Source organism: Copadichromis virginalis, linkage group LG13, assembly GCF_057382275.1.
Source record: "Copadichromis virginalis isolate Kocher_CV1m ecotype Utaka linkage group LG13, C_Virginalis_male_GT1.1, whole genome shotgun sequence".
Classification (NCBI taxonomy): domain Eukaryota; kingdom Metazoa; phylum Chordata; class Actinopteri; order Cichliformes; family Cichlidae; genus Copadichromis; species Copadichromis virginalis.
This window is the reverse complement of record NC_140630.1, coordinates 20,273,583-20,298,074: the sequence shown is the minus strand read 5'-3', so window position 1 is coordinate 20,298,074 and position 24,492 is coordinate 20,273,583. Positions and strand designations below refer to the sequence as shown.

Below are 24,492 nucleotides of genomic sequence, written 5' to 3'. Positions count from 1 at the left end.
CCATGCATATTAAATCCCCTGCATAACCTAAACATAACATATATACACACATATTCTGTTAGCACGTGTCCAACGTGGAGAAAATGTGGTAAAAGATGATCAATTATGTAACTTATTGAATCAAAAAATAATAATGCTGCTAGTTAAAATGCGGGGTACAAAAGCCAGCCAGTTGGTAAAATAAATTACAATTTCTGTGCTAATAGAATTTATTCATACGTTTCTCTTTCCCTTGCCTCGTTTTGCTTTTTAGTGAGCTCGCTTAATTTGCTCTTGGCAAGAAGTTGATTCTAATTTCCTATAGGAAATTAGAATAAGCACATATGCATGTATAGAGCAAAGCCTGCAAACTCGGGAGGCAAAGAGCAGTACTGATTCATAGATATGTGGCCTCACATCATATATCAAACGCACTCTCTCCATGTTATTGTCTGCATAAGCTGCAAAATGTCATGTTAAATTTACTGCCCTCCACCACTCCAGTAAACATCCACCTGTAGGAGCCATACGTACTCACCACTCCCCAGCTACTGTAGGTTAATGCATCTCAAAGCAATAAAATGCTGTGGAAAAATTCATTCTTTTCATAACCTTACCATTAAATGACTGAAGACCATGCTATCACTGTGCTTAATTGGCCAAACAAAACCCAATGATACATTATGGGGGTTCAGGTCACACTGGGTTATTGCTATAGAAGGTTCAGACAAGCTGAAGGCCATTATCAAAGGAAGGCTTAAGTAACACCATCATGCCACACCATGGTGATGCAGTAAGTTGTGGCACAGGAGCCCTGATCAAGTTCTGAGTGTATAAATGAACTTACATTTCAGAATTTAGAAATTTCTGTATCGTGTAGCATTTATTTTTCGTTGATCTCTCTGAGTTTCATGAGCTATAAGCCAGAATCTGCATTTATGCAGGCAGACACGTTCACAATGACCTGATGAAGTGAGACAGTTGTTGTTAGCAGATGGACTGGTCTGAGTATTTTAGAAAGTTCTGATCTACTGGGATTTTTCCACATAACCATCTCTAGGGTTCAGAGAGAATGGTCTGAAAAAGAGAAAATATCCACTGGGCAGCAGTTCTATGCGTGAAAATGCCTTGCCAATGCTAAAGATCAGAGGATAACGGTCAGACTGATTCAAGCTGATAGGAAGGCAACATTAAATCAAATAACCACTTTTACAACCAGGGTATGCAGATGAGCATCTCTGAACACACCAAACCATGAAAGCACATGAGCTACAGCAGCAGCAGGCAACTGTGGGTGATACTCGTGTCAGCCAAGAACAGGAAACCGAGGCTACAATTTGCAAAACTGGACAACAGAAGATTGGAAAAACATTGACTATTAAGCCTATTGACTACTGAATCTCGATTTCTGCTATGACATTCAGATTGCAGGGTCAGAATTTGGCGTAAACAACGTGAAAGCTTTTACTATCAGCGTCTTTTAAAAGCCACAACCTACCTGAGAATTGTTGCTGACCATGTTCATCCCTTTATCACCACATCTGGAGCCATCATCTGATGGCTCCAGCGGGATAACTCACCATGTCACAAAGCTCAGGTATTCTCAAACCGGTTCCTTCAGCAAATGCCCTCCACAGTCATCAGATCTTAATCCAACAGGGCACCTTTGGAGTTCATTTAATGAATGTGCCTCTGACATATTTGCAGCACTTATGTGATGCTTTCATGTCAGCATGGACCAACGTCTCTCATGAATGTTTCCAGCACCTTGTTGAAAGAATTAATGCAGCTCTGACAGCAAATATAGTACATACACCCACCAGTCACTAACAATGTGATATTTTTTAATTGTCTGTTAACTATATAGGCTTACTTAGGCCTCTATGTAACCAAAGGTTAATTTTAATATAATCACAGACAGAAACAACATTCCCAAGTCACAGTTAAGGCATTACTGAATTATCCCTTCACTGCTGCATTTCTTTACTAAAATGCTCTGAGGGTTGCTGCAGCAAGCTGATGAAATCGATTACAAGCTTACATTGACTTCACCTTATCAGCGAGGGAACCCTCGGGGAAGTATTAGCACTTTGTCTCAGTGAATGTTTTTCACATCATTTTCAGGATCGAAGAAAAGCCAACTATATGGGAACTGCACACAGAGCCTCTCTGGCATTTTGAATTAACATTTCTCTTAGTTTTTCTCCGCAGACTTACTTTTCAACCATGATGTGTGAATGGCAAGGAAATGTTAACAGGCCTTTAACAGAAAATTCTTCTTAGCCTGAATGCAGGCACTTGACGGATTACTTTAAACGCTCAATTCTGTAGGTTTTGAGCCTGATTTGATTGTGATGTACACATTTTCATGTATAAAGCTAAGTATGACATAGATTCAATTGCGGGTGAAAAATATGAGTCATTAGTCAGTGTGTGTTTGGTGTTGGAATTATGCTGTAGGGTCACACTGATGTAATTCAGGAGAAGAAAAAAAGGTATCTTTTTGTAGCTCTCTCTGAAGTTGCTGGCACACATGTGAGGTCTTGACCAGCTAAGACATCAAACTACAGACAATTATGGGGCCTGGGAAAACTGCAGTTCTCTATAGCGAGTGCTGCTTCAGACCCTGTGAAGATGAAACATGCATGTGAGTAGTGCAAAAAAAAATCCCACCTCCCCGAGGGGTGCCGAGGCTATGAACTACAAGGAGGAGATTAACCAATGCAGCTGTGGGAGAGAGAGAGAGAGGTGAGCTCCTGCACCCCACCCCCGCTCTGGCTGAGATTATTTCAAAACAGATTTATTTTTTAATAAATGTTCAACGGCAGGTGTGATTTAATGGAGCGAATAATTTGTGTCAACTTCCACGGCCCAAAGGATGGTTTGTTCTCTGAGTGATGAATGCAGTGCTTTTGAGAGAATAAAAACAAACTTACCAATTTTAGAATATACTGATGTTTCACTTTATGGCATTCATTTTCTTTTTATAACTAACCATGTTTGAGAAGACAGCAAAGACCATTCCTCTGTTATCTCATTTCCCAAAATGTGCCTGACAACAGTTTACAGAGATGAGCAAAGCGGTTAAACCAGCCTGCCTTCAGGAACTTACAAAGGGATACATCGTGTAAGGTCTTCATCTTAAAGCAGGCTTTAGATTTGAATTGAACGGCTAAGAAACAATACATTTTGACAGTGTTTTCATCTTACTGTAACACCCCCTTAAGGAGGTTATCTGCAGTAAAAATAAAGGGGCAAAAAAAATTCTTTTGTATCATTCAATCTCAAGGGGGCAATCTGGTGGATTGGCGAGATCTGACTGCTCAATTTATCAACGTCAAAGAGACAATCCAGGAGATTGCTCCCAACTCTTTCTTCCCCCCCTCACACTGCCCATCTTTCAGTTTCTTATCTACTGTCTGTTCAGACTGCTAACTCAGTGTCAGCTCACGAAGCATCAACAAGCTCCAGCTCTCCCTCTCCACCAACATCCCCCTGCAGGGAAAAGGGATGGGCACAGAGCTGGTTGATTGTCAGTGCCATTATGTCGCCCCAACATCTCACAGTCTCCACTTCCACAATTCCCTCCATTAACAAGGGGGTTCGCTTCCCATTTCCCCTTTGATGTGTCACACTCTGCTGCAGATTTGGTTTTAATATGTGTGACAGAATCCACTTAACTGGTAGTAGGAAGACGTGAGGGAGCTTCTTCTCCTTCTTTTTTTCCTGTGGAGAAACAGCAGCCATTCAATACAGACATCACATTTAAATTCAAGTGGGAGTTTCTGAGAATTAATTTAAACCAAAATCAATTATAGATGAGTTATCATCAGATATTTGCAGTAGGCCGCAAACGCATTTTAAAAAAAAAGTTTGTGTTTTTACTTAAAGGAATAGTTTGATTTTTAGAAACACTCTAATTAGCTTTCTATTAGATAAGAAGCCATTTATTTTTACAAAAAAATTTTTTACTCCCTCTTGTGATGATAACATATTTTACTTATCAAGTCACTGATGCGGTCTGAGAGAAAGCAAAGCGAGTTTGAAAATTTAAAGGTGCTCAAACTTATACTGTGATTATTTCTACAGTCGTGTGTTTATAATAATCCAAGCAGAACATGCACCCAAGCAAAACGAAGGAAAGCATTGTAAACAAAGATCTAAGTCATTTTCAAGTCAAATATGGATGCACAATATGATCTCATTAAATCCAACCTTCAAAGCTCAAATAACTCAGGGGAAAAATAACTAGAGGGAGAGAGAAGAAAAATGTAAATGTACGTTCAGTTAAGCAAACTTTGTAGTGTTTGGGGGCGGAAATAGATGGTCACTGTTTACCAAGCCGTTTGATCCAGAACAATACGAAGAAGCGTAAAGCCAAGTCGCATGCGTGCTGCTGCTGATTAAAACATTCCTGCAGGAGCGAAGGGGATGTTTAGAGCAACTAACGCACCACTTTCACGGGTTTTGTCCAACACGAAGCGACAACGTGGCTGCAGGTAAGGCTTAGAAGGAGCGCGGAGTTTGCGAGCGAAGTTAATCGCATGAGAAGAGACTCACACATCTGTCAGGTTAATGAGACAGCACCCGCAGGAATAGTGATGCATTTACATACAGCTGCAGGTGGTTTTGTGTCCAGTTTTGCAATCAAGAGTTTTGTCACGTCTCGAGGCTAATTTAGTGTTTGGGAACAATCTCGATGGCAAATATATTGTTTCTTAAATGATCATTTAGAGCCCAACATCACACTTTACAGCACTGCAAGAATTGCCAGGATTCACAAGAATGAGAGAAAATGCTGATGGGAGTGTAACTGATGCTTCCATCTGGTGTTACAATCAATACCACGCAGTGACACCGAGAGACGGTAACGGACACTCTCGGTTCTCTACATTTAGATCAGTGGAACGATGCCAACAGGTGCACGGACAAAGACATGTGGTGTGTAACACCTACAAATGTGACAAAAAAATCAAAACAAAGTAAAATGCATTTTTTAACTAGTCGTTGTGGGATAATTGAAAGAATCTCACTGTAAACACTGGTTTAGGATTATTTTCCAGTTCAATAATTGTATTTTGTGTTTGTGTGTGAAATATAAGCCACACCCATGTGGGAGTGGGGATTCCACTCTAGTCCAGCTGAGTACTGAGAGTAGTTGATTGGTGTGGATTTGGGCCCTTCTCTATAAATAGGACAGAAAGGCAGAAACAGGAAGGAAGTATGTTGTAGGACACGTTTAAAGCTGGTGAGAGAAAAAGGCATTTTAAAGGACAATAGTTTTAACCTGGCCTGGATGGTTTAGCTGCTAAAATAATTAAATTTTACTGGAAGGAGGATTTGTTTTAATTTGGGTTTATATGGATTTGTTGTGATAAAAGACCGGATTGGAAACTGCTGGTTTGTTGGACCTGTGTATTAGGAAGTTTAAGCCTACTCTGTAATTAGGGGGTGGCCAACCAGAAGAAATCGCTCACGACCTGGAGGAGAAGAGCTTTAGAGTTGTATTCCCAGGACCTGCTGTGAAAACGTACTCCCTACAAATGCAAAGCCTATCAAGGTGGGTAAAAAGCCTTTGTCGGGAAGATGCAGACCTTTTCCTGTTTGTAACCGTGGTGGCTTCAGCTCTTGAATTCCAGGCCAGAACTAAGCCTTCACTCCTCTACTCTGCTTAGAAAGAAAAATAAACCTTGTGTACTCTATTTTAAGTGAGTTTGGTGGTTTTCTACTCGTCACTATTAGAACTTTTTCTTTCTTCTACTGAGGCCTTTTTGTTGCCCACTTCTTAACATTGTGCTGTGCGTTGGTATCCGTAGCATCAGTATTCGGATCGATCCGCTCTCCTCTAATTTAAAGCCACCAAAAGAAAGTACAATCTTTCACTTCTAAGGTTTTACATATCAGGACATAATAAAAATTATCTAGTCATTACCATACATATTACACAGTGTCATTATTTATTTAACTAAAACTAAGCTAAAATGAAGAAGCAGCAAGTACACTTCATGATTCAGTAGCTTGTAGAACCACCTTTAGCAGCAATAACTTGAAGTAATGGTTTTCTGTGGGTTTATCAGCCTCTTACATCATTGTGGTGGAATACTGGCACACTCTTCTTTACAACATTGTTTCAGTTCATTGAGGTTTATGGGCATTTGTTTATGCACAGCTCTCTCCACGGCATTTCAATCAGGTTGAGGTCTGGACTTTGACTGGGCCATTGCACCTTGAGGTTTTTTTTCCCCTTTTTCAGCTACTCTGATGGAGATTTGCTGCTGTACTTGGGATTGGCAATTTAAAGAGGGTGTACTTTCTTTTTACCATGACTCAGTCTGTGCACACACAAAAAAATCATTTCTATTCTAGTGGTTTTCTAGGGCAATAATTCCCCATACACAGGACACAAGACATCACTAAATGATTTGAGAAGTATAAAATAATGAGTGCCGTATGTTACAGCCTTCGCAATCACCATCATCCACCCAGAAAGGCCTATGAGAGATTTTGGGGCACCCTGTTGCCATTCTCCACCATCATGATCAAAACACCAAATGAGGACATGTTTTAGTAGAATGTAGAATTCCAGAAGACTTCCAGAGGCCTGGAGAATCATTTCCAAACAGCTACCATAAAAAACAAGCAGGTAAATGAGGATACTGAAAGAATTTAAATCTGGTTGAATTAAACATTGACTCATAAACTGAGTCCTGTGAACTTTACTGCATGCTCCGGATGATTAAAATACTCTGAACAATGAAAATCAAACAGAAATGTAATCAAAGCTCTAAATGTTGAAAACGGTGCTTAGTAATAAAAAACACTTTAAATAGAAATTTCCATTATCGGTCTTGCAACAAACTGCAACACAATTGTACAGCCACTGCCTTCAACTTTGCAAACTAATCTAGCAGGGCAATTTCTTTAATAAGTGTCTCCATTATTAGGGAGTCATATGAGCGCTCACGGGGAAGTGAATTTGTTGAAAATTAAAAAATATTTTCCCGATTGGTTGTGTGGCACATCAGTCGTTTTAGCTGCTGTTAGTGGATGGAAGCAATTTTGTTTTTTACAGAAATAGTTTGTCTGCCAGAAAATTAAACACCCAAACAATGTTGGTTTTATGTTTCAGAAGGGCTTTGAGATGGAGGACAGACTCTGAATATTCTTTTTTTTTTTTCCTTCAATATTTGGATTATACCGCTTAGGTTTATTGGGAAACCACAGGAATCAGATGCTTAAATAAAACTACATTCATATTTACACACAGATACACTTAACAGCAAACCTAAAGAAGCTTAAAGAGCTTTTATTAGACCTTTTTATTGGTCTTTGTCTGCCATATACTGCTACAGTGATGGATGCTCCTGTTAAAACATGACCAGAGTTTCAAATTTTAGATCAGCAAATTTACAGACAGCTCAGAACATGGTTTCTCAGTTTACAGTCCAATAGTTTACTCACTTGGATGTGTGATGTCAAAGAGATGTGATATCCTTACCTTTCTTTGACGGGTAAAGTACAGCCAGGCACACAGCTGTGGCTGTACTGTTTTAAACTGTGAACTGTGCAAAGCAATTCTAGTATATCAGCAATAGTGACCTAGAAAGAAAGTGTAATAGATCCACTTTTAATAAAACCAACTACCTTGATCAGTTTGAACACTGTGGTCAGGTTACGTCTTGTTTTTCATTATCTTGACATTTTAGAAATGTATTAAATAGGCTGTACAGTAGCCACATGGCTAGATATACAGTTAGGTCCAGAAATATTTGGACAGAGCTAACGTTTTGTACATTAATACAATGGCTTTTAAATAAAACAACTCTGATGCAGTTCAAGTCCAGACTTTCAGCTTTAATTCAGTGGGCTGAACAAACATTGCATACAAATGTGAGGAACTGAAGCATTTTTTAACACAATGCCTGAATTTCAGGGCTTCAGAAGTAATTGGAAAAATGAAATAAGTGAAAATAAAAATTTCCATTCATTTCTAATACTTGGTTGAAAACCCTTGAAGTCTTGAATTCATGGACATCACCAGCTTCTGGGTTTCCTCCTTTGTAATGCTCTGCCAGGCCTTTACTGCAGCAGCCTTCAGTTGCTGTTTGTTTGTGGGTCTTGCTGTTCGAAGTTTTGAAATGCTCAGCTGGGTTAAGATCAGGTGACTACTTTGCCATTCAAGAATATTCCACTTCTTTTGTTTAATAAACTCCTGGGTTTCTGTAGCTGTATGTTTTGGGTCCATCTGTATTACAAAACACTGCCCAATCGATTTGACTGCATATAGCTGGATTTGAGCAGACAGTAAAGTAATTCTGTATGTATGCCCGAGTTCATTCGGCTGCTTCTGTTCTGTGTCACATCATCAATAAACAGCCAGTGTCACTGGCAGCCGTGCACGCCCAAGCCATCACATGGCCTCCGCCGTGTTTTACAGATGATGTGGTATGCTTTGGATCATGAGCTGTTCCATGCCTTCTTCATACTATTTCCAGAACTGAACTTTACTGAGACTTGGATCGATACGCTTATCTCCTGGAGAGTGTTGTGAAGGGGTTTCTCTTCACCATGGAAATTATTCTGTGATCATCCACCACTGTTGTCTCCACTGGACGTCCAGTTCTTTTTGCCGAGTTTACCAGTGCTTTCTTTCTTTCTCAGGATGTATCTGTAGATTTTGCCACTCACAATATTTTAGCAATTTCTCAATGTTTTGTTTTTTTTTTTTTCTTCTGTTTTCACTTAATGGTGGCTTGTTTCACCTGCATGGAGAGTTGTTGTCTGTTCACAGCAAAATCTTCCAAATGCAAGCAACCCACCTCAAATCAGCTCCAGGCCTTTTATCTGCTTAACTGATAATGACATAGCAAAGAAATTGCCCACACCTGCCCATGAAATAGTCTGAGTCAATTGTCCAGTTACTTTTGGTCCCATTAAATAGAGGGTGGCACATGTTAAGAACGTTTCAGTAAACAGGTAAAAAAAAACAAAAAAAAAACCTAAACTTGTGTCAATGTGTAAAAAATATTTGCGCCTAACTGTACCTAGTCAACTGCTCGTTGACACATATCTAATCAGCCAACCACATGGTTGAAACTTAATGCAAACATACACACAAGTTCATATCTATCATGTTTCATCCAAGTCGGGAACCTCGGCATCAATCATTTTGGACATTGATCTAAGTTTTGATAATCACATCAATAAGGTCACCATAACTGCTTTCTATCACTTAAAAAATATATCCAAGGTTAATTACTGTTTCGAAGTGACTCTGAGAATTGGTCCATGTAGACCAAGTGGTAAAATTATTGTAACGCTCTGTTTGCAGGAATCCCCAAATCAGCTGTAGGCATCTTCAGGAACTTCATTGGCTCCTAGAGCAATTTAGACTTACCTTTAAAATGTTTTATATTAGTTCACAAAGCTCTCAATCTCTGACTTGCTCACTGGCTGCAACCCAGTCAGACCTCTCAGGTCATCAGATTCAGATCTTATAATTGTTCCCAGAATCAGATTTCCCTCTGCTGAAAGTGCTTTCAGTTATTGTGGTCCTGTTCTTTGCAAAAGGCTGCCTGCTGATCTGAGATCAATTATATCTGTGTGTACATTCAAAAACAGACCATTTCAATTACACATGTCTACAGTTAGCAGGTGTTGTTCCCCTTTGCTGTTTTCACTGCTCTGTGGCATTTTTAAATGTCTTCTTGTTCCATATTAAGTACATCAAGTTCTCATATGATGAAATGTGCTATATAAATAAAATTGCCAATTGAGGTATTTAGACATGTTCAAATGACCAGATGAAGTGGAATGGTTGTTGGTGGCAAATGGGCTTTGAGAAACTGCTTATCTGCTGGGATTCCCACTCTATGCTTTATGGAGATTGTTCAGAAAAATGGAAAAATATTCACTGAGTGAAAGTTCTCTGGGTGAAAATGTCTTGCTGATGCAAGAGTATAATAACCAGACTGCTTCAAGTTAATAGGAAGGCAACAGCAACTCAAATAACCACTCATTACCGCCAAGGTATGCACAAGAGCATCTCACAACACATCAAACCGTGAAGTACATGTAATACAGTAGCAGAAGACCACACCAGGTGCCACTCCCACCAGCTAAAATCAGGAAACTGTGCAGCGTCAGTCTCATTATAAATGGACAATAGAATATTGCATCATTTGGTCAGTGAAGCCTTAATTTCTGCTGAAACAAAATTTGACGTAAACAGCTTGAAAACATGAATCAACAGTTTGGGCTGCTTTCGTGGTGTTGTTGTCACACAAGACCTGAACAATTTTCCAGCACTTTTCTTAATCTATGCTACAAAGCTCTGAGGCAAAAGGGAATCCAACCCAGCAAGTGCACCCAACAAAGTGGCAGGCGAGTAAGCTTATTAACAAATATAGTATTGGTCAGTTCAGCATTCAAAACTAAAATGCGCCCTGAAGTAAAACTAAGTAATACCAACATTACATCTCAGCAAACATCTTACACACCACTGCATGCAGAACGGCTCACTGACTCAGTTTTACATAATGAACGACAACTTTGACAAAACAATCTTTAGTTCTTTTAAATTGAGTTTAAAGAGTTCACTCAGTAGCTGTTTTTCTTTCGTAGCTCTAACTCACATTTCATGGTCTTGTGGAAATGGTTTCGCAGTCAAAGCAGCGACTGAGTGCATGATGAACCTTCCGATTCCATTTTTTTAAAGACAGATTTTTATATTTTTTCCACTATAAAGAAAGAGGGGGAAAAAAGCAGCATCAAGTACATGACTTTAAACTCACCAAACTAAAAATCCATCCATCAATCCCCTGCTTAACTGGGAGTGAGGGGACCTCCAGCTTATCCAGCTGTCACTGGAGCTAGGCAGAGTAAACCCTGGAGAGGTTTCCAGACTATCACAGGCCTTCACCAACTTAACCTGCAACAGGCTTTTTCTAGAAAAGCTCAAACTTTTTAGATTGAAGGAAAAAAAACAAGGATGCTGGCTCATTTAAAAAGAACTAAACATTGCCAAATCCTCCCACTGAAAAGCTAACACTCCGTAATGACTGCAAATCATTTATTCGATCTGAAATAAGGACTGAGACAGTTATCAAATACATTTTGCTAATTTTAATACAGCTCAAGGGTGAGATGTACAAGTATGCATTATTAGATGCTATCTAATCCTTAAAAAGAAATAAACTACGTGCACGCAAATCTCCAAATTAACCAGAGCTGCCTCTGGTGAGGCGTACTGAATAACAAATGACACTGCTGCAAATTTAGTCCCCTGGGTAAATTTATGCTGCATTAGGACAAAAAGATACATCATGCGCTGAGCAGAAACGAACAATAGAGTCAGAGAAGTAATCATTACCACTGATGAATAACCTTTTGATTCGCTGTGGTGCTCTTTCACATCCCAACAAATAACAATTGAGTATTTTTTTTATGTTTTCTGTAACTGGCTCATAGTTTAAGCTCAAGGTGCCTCTTTAAATTTTTTAAGTGTTAGTCAATATTATTTGCCTGTGCATGGAAAACAGATGAACTTGGGGATTTTCCAGATTGTAGTGCATTCACAAAGCCGCAGTAAAGGCATGGACGTCACTTTCCATATGAGGCTTCTGAAACAAATGCTGCGATTACGTCTTGGATTATGTTTCTCACCCTTTGCGTAATGCACCATCCCCACAGTACACCCCTGGTCCATGTAATGACTACAGGAAGAAAAGAAATCACACAACGAAAGCAAGTTCATGACTAATGATTGTAAATCCATTTGAAGGAGATAAACAGTCCTAGTCAAGTGCCTGCCCACAGTCTAAGAAAGTGCCAGCTTTGTCAGATGTAGTCATGCTCCACCAAATATTAAACATCAAGGGTTTCTTGCTGACAGCAGCCCGGCTGTGCACTGTTATCCAGTTGCCTTATTACACTGAATAAATCCTCTCCATGTCAAGCACCATGCTTGGATTTTAAGACCTAATTTAATTCCAGCCATGTGCAGCTCGGGCGCTCTGATGTTTAAAGTGAGAGACACTGATGCAGGATGCTTTGCATATGCCACAGGAAGTCGTGAAACAGAAATGTGCATTAATGGTACAAATAATGTTTTGGTCATCATCAGGGACATTTGTCTTAAATTCATCTATGATTAAATTACAGATTGAGGTTTCCACAAAATGACCCAAATGTTTCCTCCAGCCTCCTGAAAAATGCATTTACATTCATAAACTAACACTGCTGTCCCTCTAATTGGATCCAAAGTTAGCAGTCTGGTAAAGTGCATAGTATGAGGGGAGATAAGAGCACAAAACTGTACCTCCTAAAGAACCGAGATTGGAGGAGTCTGTGTTGCTAATTCCACAGCAGCACAAAAAGGTTAAGACTTTTAGACAGCCACCTTTTTATTTTTTTTAAACAAATTATTGAACTGAGGCTCAAGAGGAAAGTGAGGAAATATCTCTTGACCACGTATGCTTTGAATAAATTGCATTGTGCACTAGGAGGCAATATTCCAAGGCAGCATAATACAAGTGTGGAAATTGTTTATTTTCATCCGCCCTCCTGCCACCATTCATCCACACTGCTGCCAGCAAATACAATGACATTGTTTTTGAGACAGCTGGGAAATGTTCTAGTCATCAACCCCCAAACCATGTCTCTGCCAAAATACTGTGCACTGAGAATATAAGCCATCTGAGTTCAGACCAGAGTAAAAACAAAGAAGGAAAACAAACCAAGAGAGCAGTTTTAACGCATGGTTAGGCAGAAATAAATGCAGGATCACGGACATGTGAGCAAAGAATATCATACAGCGGAAAAAAAGAAACGTCTGTGTGAATTTTTGAAAGGTTGAATCAAAACCTGCAATAAATAAAATAGAAAAAAAAACATTTTTAGACAAAATACAAAAGCTTACTGTTTCAATTATAGATTTTTTTAATGTTATTTTTGGTCATAATCTTTCTATTTTTCCTTTCCATGAGCACTGTGGTGCACTCCTTTAATTTTCTTCACTTTTTCTCCCAAAGTCTGCTATGCTGGAATTAAAAGACTGAAAGACAGATTTTCAACTTTAATACTTAAAGTTGAAGTTTAGGGAATTTGTAAGATTCAGCAGAATTCAGAGCATGTCCAGAGATACAGAATTATTTGTATGTGTATTTAAACATTTGAGAATCAGGCCTCTTGAAAGAAAGATTCCAAATCTTCTGTCATCTCGGCCAAATGTTGGGAGGTGTTTGCTGCCACCTCTTGAGTTCCGGTTGATCCTTTGGAGGCGGAGTTTTCCTGTGACCTCTGCGGAGCATCCATCTCTCTCTTTATGTCCTTGCCTCCACCCAGAAGTTTCTGGCTCTCCAGAAAGTACTGGTTAGGGTGATTGAGTGAGAAAGATGAGTCTTCAATCTGTTAATAAAAAAAAGAGAAACCACAGGAGAAGGAAGGTCAGGAGATAGTAAGAACAGCAGGTTTAGTTTTCACAAAAGTGGCAGGTTGCTAGGGCAATGATTGACTGATTCAATAAAATGTCACCTTTTATAAGACGGTCATTTAGCATCTCCGTCAGTAAGGGGGATGTGCAATGGTTTACTAATTTACTAACGATTTACTAATGAGGACAGGAGGCTTTCACAGCCACATTAGTGCGCAAAGTCACCTGCTAACTATTCTATCGGAGCACAGTGAAAAGATGAAATGGCCTTTCAGGAAATAAAAATGTCAAAATCATTCATGATGAGTAAAAAAACCCATTAATCAATTAGTGGATGGAATACAAATTCTCTTTCTGTGACCTTTTCTGCGATTTTTTTTAAATAATTAAGTAATTTGATTGATGTTTTCAAAACATTTCAATGTGGAAAAAGTAAATGATTTAAAATACCCAAACAGCGTGTCAGCATCTTCAGTTACCAAGGAGATATTTCACTGGCTATTCGTACCTATTGAACCACTAGAGTACCGGCCTTCCTTTTAATAGTATTTTAAGGTATCTGCAAGTAGTAGACCTAAATGCTAGTCCGTCAGCTCCTAACATTTTTTTTTTGAGTTGTTGGGATGATAAAAATTTAAAATGTGCATTCAGTCTGTATATTGCCATGTGAGGCAAATAAATTTATTTTACACATGACTGCAAAACATACTGTTTGCTATTTTATTATTTGTTTGCCTGGAGAAAATAAATGTACATGTAATGACTTTAACTAAACAAGTGACCCACAAATTCTAAATAAAAAAACCAATAAACAACCCAAATAGCCCCGGGAATTTTCCCCACAAAAGGAACATCAGAGCAGATGTTCAACACCAGCACAGTTTATATCAGTGAATCAAATTTTGTTGCACTACTTAATTATACGGATAATAAGGACAGCAAAGATATATTTTACCAGTAGTAACTGTTTCAAGTGGTAAGATTTTCAATATGTAAAAATCTTCCTATAATGAGCAGCAAAAAGATAAGGCACAAAATAGACTAAGTAAGTCAATCTTTAGCAAATTAGAGTAAATTAGAGTTCTAATGTATATTGAAATAAAAATAATTGACATTATTTTTTAAAAAGAAGATATGAATGTAAAGTCCTGGAAATCTACAGATTTAAGATTGACATGTAACATGATAAACACAGGCTAATGGATCTATGGTTTAAATTAAGACCATGCTGAATTGTACTACTAGATGTACTATTAATGTACTCAGCAATACACACAGGGATTCACATCCCAAACCCAGCAGACCATTGTTTCGTTTATACTGCTTTAGTAGAGTGAAGAGATATAAATCACTGACAGAAAGACTGAATTTTAAAAATCTATCTAAATTCATGTAGTGTACATTTGTATACATTGAGTCCATTTAAATAAGGATAGGAACTTGTAATAACACTAAATAGTTACCTTACTAAAAGTGCAATGTGTCATTTTCCCCTATCAGCATTAATTGTAGTGATGCCTTCCTTTTGAAACTGAACACAATCACCTGTTGGTTTGTGAGCTAGTGGTTTTAGGCCTCATGTGAGGCCTGGATCTTCTCATTACGCACCGAGTCAAATGTCAAACATGAAGCTGCCACATCCTGACTCATACCTTGCTGTTAATCTTAGTATAATATAAGTATATGTAAAGATGTGCTTAAGAGGATAGACTCAGTATTAAAGTGTTTATTAAGGTAGGATTAGATGTAAAGTTTGACTTGTTCCTGAAGCCAGAGGCGTTGCCCCCTGCTGGTCATTAGAATGAATGAACTGACCTCTACTGTCCATTCACACTACACCAAAAGCTGTGTAAATGCAGTGCATCCATGTGTGCAAACTCCAGCTGAATGACCTGAACAATCTGCAGTAACAAGAAAATGTGTTGTCACTTTCAGTCCTAGCTTTGCTGACTGAACAGGATGATGACTCACGCACATAAAACAGCTTAAATTAAATAAGCATCAACAGGGAGGCAAAATAGATTGGAATGCTATAATAAACCTATGAAAATTAAGCGGCTGTGACAGACTGCTAATGATGGATGGGATGACAGTTTTGGGTCTCTCCTGAGCCTTCATGCATGAGATGCAAGGACCAAACCCCTGCCTCTGACACAGGTACCCCTGCTTACTCCCTGCATCAAATGACTCCACTTACATTGTGTGTCAGCTCAAAGTATTTCTGGCATGCCAGCTGGTAGTGCATTCCTTTAACCAGCTCCAGGATCTGCAACAAAAGGCACAGTTCACAAAAATTAAGGTTAAACTTCTACACCTTAGATACTGATACAGCAACTCTACAGAGAATACTGTTGCCAATTTTTGCTTCCCCCGCCCTCTATTTAAAATGACTTTACACATTCCTTTTTTTTAGTAAATCATCATGACAGAAGTGAATACATCCTTCAAAAAATCTCTTCAAACCTAATAAAAACAGATCACATACATATTTAGGCTAATCTAAATATTCATGCCCTGGGTCAGCTCTTTGGAGAATAACCAGTGGCAATGATTACAGATCTCAATTTTGGGGGATTTTTTTTTTTTTTGCCTTCTGAAGCTCTACAAAGCGGAAAAGGGAGAGGGTGAACACCCAGCCTGCAGCCCAACTTTTTACTGGGTCACATAAGAACGGCAACGTTCTGGTAATAAAGCCACTGTAGTGTGCAGTGAGACTGCATACTCGGGGTGAGTGACCTGCTGAAAAAAGAAAAATCCCAAGTTATCAGTACTCACTAGGAGAGAGACACTTCTGAGGAGTCTGCCTGAAATTAGTTCCTTCATTATTCCCCAGATTCCTGAAGGCTGCCTCCAGCATGAAACTGCCACCAGCATGCTAAACACTGAGGCTGGGGTTAGATCAGTGTCGAGCTACGCACCGTTTCAGTCAGACTTTGCCGTTTTTATCAGAGCTTTAGTTTGCTTAGTGGAATATGAGGAGCATTTGCTAAAATGCACACAAATGATGGATAATATAGGAACAATACAAGCTGTGTTATTATGGTAAGGCTTTTATTTTGTGAGGTTTATTTCTGAAGGTTCCTCTGGGATTATAGAACAACGTCTTAGATTCACAAGACATTTCGTGATACTATTACAGCCTTAGTTATCTTTACCTTTTTGGTCTCTCAGAAATAAATCTCTTTTATATTCACAAAACCTCATGTGTGAATATATACCCAAACGTCTCTACAAATGCTGCACAGATTGCCATAAATTATTGACTTGTATATTCGTTTTTCACCTTTTTTTGTAAGCAATCTGCACACCATCTCCCCGCTGAAAGGGTTCAGCAATTTTTAGAAGACTGTTTATTATCAGTAAAACTCAAAATATGTATATGTAGTTGTATTTACCTGTACTGATCTTTCTGTGTAAAACTGCTCCAAATCAAAGCTGTACCACATGGCATTAGCTTGTCCCGATCAGATGTGTGACAAAAAAGGTGATAATGTAGGTAGGGTCAAGTGATTAAAGCCCAGAGACCAGTCCATATATATATATATATATATATGTGTTAGGGGTGCAACGATACTCGTATCGATATTGAACCGTTCGATACAGTGCTTTCGGTTCGGTACGCATATGTATCGAACAATACAAAATTTGTAATTTATTTTATCAACTTTCCTTCTGATGATGCTGTCTGTGTTGAGCGCTCAGTGAATCTGCGTTCGACTACTCCGCCTAGGCTGCACTGTCGAGCGCAGATCCACTGAGCATTCAACACAGACAGCATTGTCAGAAGGAAGAGCGCAGGGCAAGCTAGCGAGACAGAAGTTAAGCTCTCTTTGCAACATGGCAAATTGAACCTCCCCCACCCTCATTCAGATCTGGCGTTTGGAATTATTTTGGTTTTCATGTGACGTATGACCCTGAAGGTAAGCGAGTCATGGACTAAAGTAAGACAGTATGTTGGATGTGCCACGCAATGCTCAATTACATGGGTGGGAACTAGTGTGTTAGCGCAGTTAGCTCGTTAACGTGTTGGCCGTCTAGCCCTACGCACGGGGCGATCAGGGGTAGCTCGTTAACGGAGATTTGCCGTGTTGTGGCGTTAACGTCATTTCAACGAGATTAACGCTGACAGCACTAGTGGGAACACAACGAATATGACTGCACATTTATGCCGACATCATCCTAGTGCAAAGACAAGTGGAAGCAGACGAAAACAACAAGCATGCTACAAACTTTACCCGAGTCATTTAGACAGCCGTTAGCACATGATTCTCCTTATGGGGACCTGATATGTTTAATATTGTGGCGAGCTCAGACAAGGAGGAGACAGAGGTGTCGTTTGGTCTTGCTTCCCGTGAGCTAGCCAGGGAGCACATCTGCAGATGAACACTGCCGCTAGCTAACTGCTCAGCGCGGCAACCGCACAGCAACAACAACAACAACACACAGGGCGCCCTCTGACCCCGGAAGGACACACCGTCGCAGCGAGAGGGCGTCACCCGTCACTATGGCAACATAAAAAAAATAACATAACTGTACAAACAGAACCCAGAACCCCCATTAGAACCCATGAGAAATGCAAGAAATGCATTATTGCTCAGTCTGCAATATCTTTCCCAGAACAAACACCAATTGCAAATAACATACTAAAAATAAACCTGAAAAATCTGTTTAGAACAGCGTACTATGTTGCAAAGAGTGAACTACCACTGGCAAAATTTAGCAGTCTTTGCAAACTTCAAAAAGCAAATGGCCTAGATCTTGGTTCCACTTGTCTCTTACCCGTGACTTCAGTGGAAATTTCAAATTCAGGATCTGACACAGACTGATTCAAGTCCTACACAGTTCTTACAAGTTCATAGAAATTTCTGTTCAATTAGAACCAATGATGATTGTAATTTTTATACAATGTTGTAATTTGTTTTTCAACAATTTTTTGATTAATGTTTTGTTTCCTTTACAATATTATACTTTAATGTATAATATTGTAAAGGAAACAAAACATTAATCAAAAAAATACTCTTTTTTATTTTATATTTATTATATATATATATATAAAAAACAAAAGAAGCTCTATTCTGCAGGGGGCATTTACAATATTTAAGACAAACTGCCATTGGCTACTAACATGAGTACTATTTGGTGGTTTCTAAATTATTTCTTTGACAGTTTTTATAAATCCAATAAGATTGCTGGCTGAGTTTTGTGAGACTGAAGAAGAAACATAACCCACATGCTGTCCCCAGTCAGAGAAGGGAATTGTGGCTAGAGGGCTGTTCAACCATTTGACAAACCGACTGTGGACAGATGGCACCCACCTGATTGATTCCACTGGGAGACACTTTGTACACTTGAAGCTTCTGCTTCAGCAGCTCCGGGTCGCTGTGACGGAATGGACATCCTACAAAGATAAGGCGGGATTTTATTTAAAGGGAAAAAATGCAAATAAAGAATTTCAACAGTTGGAAGAAAATAAAGGAGCATGAAAGCACATTAAACTATAACTGCAGATTTGCAAAGATTTAGCGAACACAAATGTGTTACTGTTTCCAAACCAACCACTTCTTCCAACAGCCGTCAACTCACCATGATGGTCTCCTTGGCTGGGTGGGTTTGATAAAATCACCTTCATGCAACTGTAGGGGGTGTAGTCTGTTCGCTTTCCTTCTTTGCCAAACATGTGGCGGATGCTGTAGGCATATGCTTTGTCAAACTACAGAAAGGGAGAGAAGGAGAGAGGAAGCGAAAGGCATTAGTGAGGATGAGAGTGTAAGAGGGACAAGGTAAGGGTGAAAAGAGTCATTGTCATACATCATGTCAGTTTTGACAGGGTGTTTTCCTCAATGAAATATAGAGCTATTAGAGAGAACCTGCTGTAGAGGTGTCGCCACACTCGAGATAGTTGAACCACGGATGCTGTAATATGGCCATCTTTCTCAGAACTTTTGCCCACTGCCCTGTAGAAGGACTCAATTCAATATGAAGTCTATTTTAAATTCAACAAAACAAGGCCCCAGAACACAGTTTAATGTACACAGCACTTTTGTAATCCTCAATGTGCAGCTCACACTCAGATGAGCAGTTCAATCCTCTAAACTGCTCTAATGAGTTTACTGTAAGTAAAGCAAGCATTTTATATTTCAGTACAGCAGTTGTTTGTGTGAATGTCTGCCGTTCATTGTGTAACAGGCGTTTTGGATTCAACCTATTGAAGGTGACATGCTCAACATGCCAGTCGTTTTAGCTTTGACCTGCCCAGAGTAGTACCCTGCCTTTCGCTCAGTGACAGCTGGGACAGGCCCCCTATGATCCCAAACTGGAAAGCAAATTAAGAAAATTGATGATATTATGGGATGGATATGCTGAATACATGGACTGTAATTACTACTCTTTAAATTTTATAGACTTAAAAAAAAATAGTGAGATTTCTTGACAATGAAAATGATCGTGTTTTTTGCCCTGCATAAACATGAATATTTTCATTTATACTACAACTTTGCATTAGTACTAACCATCAAGTGTACAGTCAGACTGAATTTACACTCAGATAAAGCCAGGTCTTGTTATATCTTATTCAACAGTTCAATGGCTTAAAGGCAGCAGAACTATGCAAATCCTGGTTTGACATCTTGAAAACCCTTTACCTGATCTGCCCTAAAAGTTGGAGATCAAAGTCAAGGACACATATGAACTGTATTACAGACCTCTGAAATCCTTCTCATCATCTTCTAGCTGGTTATACTTTTTGATGGGGGTCATTTTACACAATCTTTGCAGTGAACTTTTTATTGCACAGTAATTCTGTGCAGTCATTAAAATGCATCGCAGTGACCGTGCCTTTAAAAATCCGACTGTAAAATACAGGGAGGGCGCTCTGACAGTGGCAGAACACAATCAACATGACTGCACCCATCATAACACATTAATGTTGCAATAAAACCCTGCAAACTTACTAATGTGCCAAGCTGCAGTGGCAATTTAAAAACTTGTAAAACCTTCTTTAAGTACGATAAATCAAATAATAAATATAAGAGGTCTTTCCTGATTTAAGACTCCCTTACTCTATTAAAACAAAGCACGGGAACTCCACAAGTGTTACAGCATATTCAAGATGTTACCTGGAATTTAAAAAACAATCATTTCTAGGCTAAAAGTGACATAAAGCCTCAAAAACCATACTAAACAGTCATTTGTCCCAGCAAAGCTGAGGTAAAGCACAACCTGGCGTGTGAATGAAACCCCTCTAAATGTGTTTTTTTTATGTTTTTGTTTTGCCTCAACCTACACTTCAGATAATCCTGGATATACCCCGATACAGCTGACCCCCAAACTGAGCAAATTTACAAAAGATGCGTTCAATGGAGTTGAGCCAAAGCTGCTCTTATGCATATCTTGGCTCATGGGACTACATCACTATAACATCCCCCCACACTCTACAGCACATTCACAAAATCCTGAATTAGGTCACAATCAAAAGGGATTACTTAAGAGTGAGTGAGAGTGTGTGTGTGCGCGTGTGTAAACTTGGCATGGCTTCTTAGGCTCAGCCCATAGTGACTGATGTGCTTATAGCTCCAATCCCTCTCATGTTAAATACCATTATAATACATTTCCCTTTCAATCTGCACAACGGGCCTTTTCACACCAAAAAGCTACAACATAAAGGTGAGTGACTATAAAATGCAGGAGCAGCAGTTCAGTAGTTTGATGTTGCAGAAAAGAAGACATTGATCGCTTTTTAAAAAGGTCATTCACGCAAAATTAGCATTTAACTAAATATTTGAAAAATTAGAGCAGCAAAGTCACTGAGACAAAATCTGTAACTCATGAAACAGTTTAAACTAAATGGGAGGACTTAAAAAAACTTCACTGTGACAGTTGGAATTTTAAGGAATTTTTAATTTTAGCCTATTTTGACATGTCAAACTAGGAAAGCTGTGTGTGTGTGTGTGTGTGTGTGTGTGTGTGTGTGTGTGTGTGTGTGTGTGTGGAGGGGGTTGCATTGGTTTCTTCAGCTTCAGAGTCTGGTGTTGCTGTCTCACTGTCAAAAGTGTCATGGCTGACCGTTCTGCCTTAAAAGCACAGGGCCACAATGTTATTAGCAGCACCTGTGTCATATCTGCTATCCCATGTCATAACTTTTGCAGTAGGTGCCTATTATAGCTTCACCAATACAGAATTTGACATCACTGCCATGACACATGGGCTGTTATTCTTTACCGACAGATCCCATAAATTTAAATTTTGAAGAATTGTGACCAAAATATTGCCACTGGGTAGCTTTTAAACTCAGCATGAGCAGTAAAAATAAAGGAAAGTCTCAGACTATCTGGCTTTTAAACATTATACATCACATATGTGATTTACTGGCAAATATTCTGTTAATTTGGGTCTGGAATTGAGTTTTTCAAGCTGCTAAAATAGTGGTCCAAGAGGAGAAAAGACACAAAAATTCTAATTAATTCCTACATCCTGATGCTACTAATGAGTTGAATGTTGTTTAAGAAAGAAAGAAAGAATAAAAAGAGAGAAAGAAAGACAAAAATCATCTCAGGATTTATTTAATATGGGGTAGCAACAAAGAAGCGTGGGGCTCCTTTTAAATTATACTGAGATAAAAATAGCAAGGTGCACATTTGTAACACATCTCCAAAAGCAGTTAATATGACATGTCATCTAATGACTCATTTGTTTAACCTACATTATGAAAGAATGTGTCAGTTAGTGGAAGTTAATTAACCTTAAGTTAACATTTGAAAAACAAGTAGTTTAAAAGCAGGCCAACCCCCTCAAGGCAATGCAACACACTCAAATGTGGTACAAATAGACACTCCTCCAAATGAATTGGCCAACTTCTGTAGCAAGAATAATGGATAGATCAAGTTGATTTCATCAATTTTCTCTCCCCCTCTAGTCTAATATTACATTGCCTCTTCCTCCGGGCCTCCCTTTTGGCAACGCTGCCTCCCATCTTTTTCCTCTGTGCCTGTCGCATACTAATGAGCAAGCTTTGTGCAGCCTGGCACAAAGTGCAGTCCCTGACACAACACATACATCACAGAGAGCTGTGATCTGGTCAGCGTGATTCTGCTGCCTCTGCTGTGGAAGAAGAGCAGAGCTTTGTGCACAGCTACTTGCTCTGAGAACTTGTACACGGGACCCAAGCCACCTCTGTACAGGGTGCTAAAGAGGGCTGTGCTATACCATGGGGCTCTCACTGAGACTGCTTTACTAGGGTTAGTAAAGGGTTAGTAAATTAACAGCTTAAAAAAAGTGAATGGAATGCCTTTGTGGCTCAAGTAAAATTCCTTATTTAAATATCTGCATTCAAGAAAGAAAAAAAAAACCTCACTGAACTAAACTCTAAAATAGCTATCCTGACATCAATCATGGTTCGCATTAGTGCAAAACTATTTCTGAGTGCTCCACAAATTATTCAGTGATATTTTTACTTTTCATCTCCTTAGTATGCATGCATCTGTATGTTCTCCAACCAGAATTACCCTACTTTAACTATCTTTTGGAGTGAATATCTATATTTGAAATGGCAGAGTACATCTTTTAATAACACTCCTATTAACCGTTCCCAGAATACAAACACTACATATTGCCAAAAAAATATGCCTATTACAATTCCAATCAAATTGTATGTCCTAAACATGCAACTTTTTGTGGCTTTTATGGATTGCAATCATGCAATAAACAGCAGTGAACAACAGTTTCGTGTCTCTTCGATTAATATTAGACATCAGGGTTGCTAAAATTCATTAGCCTCCCATTGATCCCATGTACACCCTGCTTCTGCAAAGCTGGTCTTTCCCATGCAGCAAAAAGATTTGAACCTTACAAATGACAAAGCACCTGCTTTCTACGCAGCTACAACCATGTGCATCTTTGTGTATCCATTCTGGTCAGAATCCTGTAATCTGTTTCCTCATTACTCTTTCAACTGAGGCACCAGCAAGAAACAGGGGCTCAAGACAATCCCACATGCTTGGACAAAATGTCTGGCTGATGCAAAACATGACCCAGACTGGAAAGAGCGCAGGCTACCTGGGGTGACACGACCAGGATGCCAGCCATGTGATCTACTACTACAAATTAGTATTCAAAGACTACAGGGCTCTGGGATCAAGGCCCGTCCATAAGGACAACCACACCAGACTGCTACATCAGGTGTCTATTCAACTCAGCACAATCACTTCTTGGCACTTGCTGTGGAGTAGGGCTGGGCCATATTATACCGTTCACGGTAATACCGGTATAATGTTAGGCAACGATAGGAAAATGAAATATCGCGATAGAATGGGAGTAAAACGCGCATGCGCAGTGCCTTTGTTTTCATACGCACATGGCCGATTGTTGAGTGAAACAGATGAACCAGAATTGGTTTGTAAAAATGGTGCAACTTCAGTGATGTGGAACTGGTTTGGTGTTTGTCCGTCAGATACACAACAAAGCACATTTTTTTTCAGAACATGCAAGCGGCCGTTGTTATTGTCATATTTGTCAGACTAAGATGCTCTTAAATCTGGGAGTAATCTGGGTCCTAAACTCCGTATGCTTCAGGTCAAACGAACACTGCAGCATCACTTTGAGTTAAAAACTGTCTAAATTCTTTCATCTTTAATAAAACGATCAGCATTGCTGCTTTACCAGGTGTAACTATAAAGTTCAACTTCCAGGCATCCATGAAAACAAAAGTTATTACATTTAACGGAGTTAGAAGTTAGCAGGAAGCTAGCGGAAGTTAGCTCGCTAGTTTCGCTAGTTACCTAAGCATGATATTGCATGTTCTGACTGAGAGATTTCTGAAAAAAAATCAAACGTACAGCTCTGCTATCACTTCCAACATAAATGAAGACAGGAAACTAAACAGCAGTGACGTTTGTAGGGTTACTGTAGTTGGGCTAGCTGGTATATAATGATGTGCTACGTGATCGCTAGCGACACAGCTATGTTAGCATAACATAAACAGTGAAGCTGGAGGACGAACACTAACACTTTTCCACTTATAAAAGTTAACGTGAAGGTTCTTCATGGTTAGAGACAAATGCAATCGCATGGCAGGATGCTGTAAACGG

General features: G+C 39.2%; 1 protein-coding gene across 2 annotated transcripts in view; it reads right to left on the bottom strand.

Annotated features, from left to right (window-relative positions):
* Positions 1-12,507: 12,507 nt before the first annotated feature.
* The window catches only part of prim2 (DNA primase subunit 2), a 28,595-nt gene continuing 16,610 nt past the window's right edge, over positions 12,508-24,492 (bottom strand). For both annotated transcript variants that reach the window (XM_085477930.1, XM_085477929.1), the window contains exons 11-14: positions 18,995-19,121; positions 18,727-18,809; positions 15,609-15,677; positions 12,508-13,386 (exon numbers count right to left, since the gene is read on the bottom strand). In XM_085477930.1, the coding sequence (XP_085334056.1) occupies positions 13,159-13,386; positions 15,609-15,677; positions 18,727-18,809; positions 18,995-19,121 (507 nt within the window). In that variant the 3' untranslated portion in view covers positions 12,508-13,158. The remainder of the gene's footprint in view (positions 13,387-15,608; positions 15,678-18,726; positions 18,810-18,994; positions 19,122-24,492) is intronic.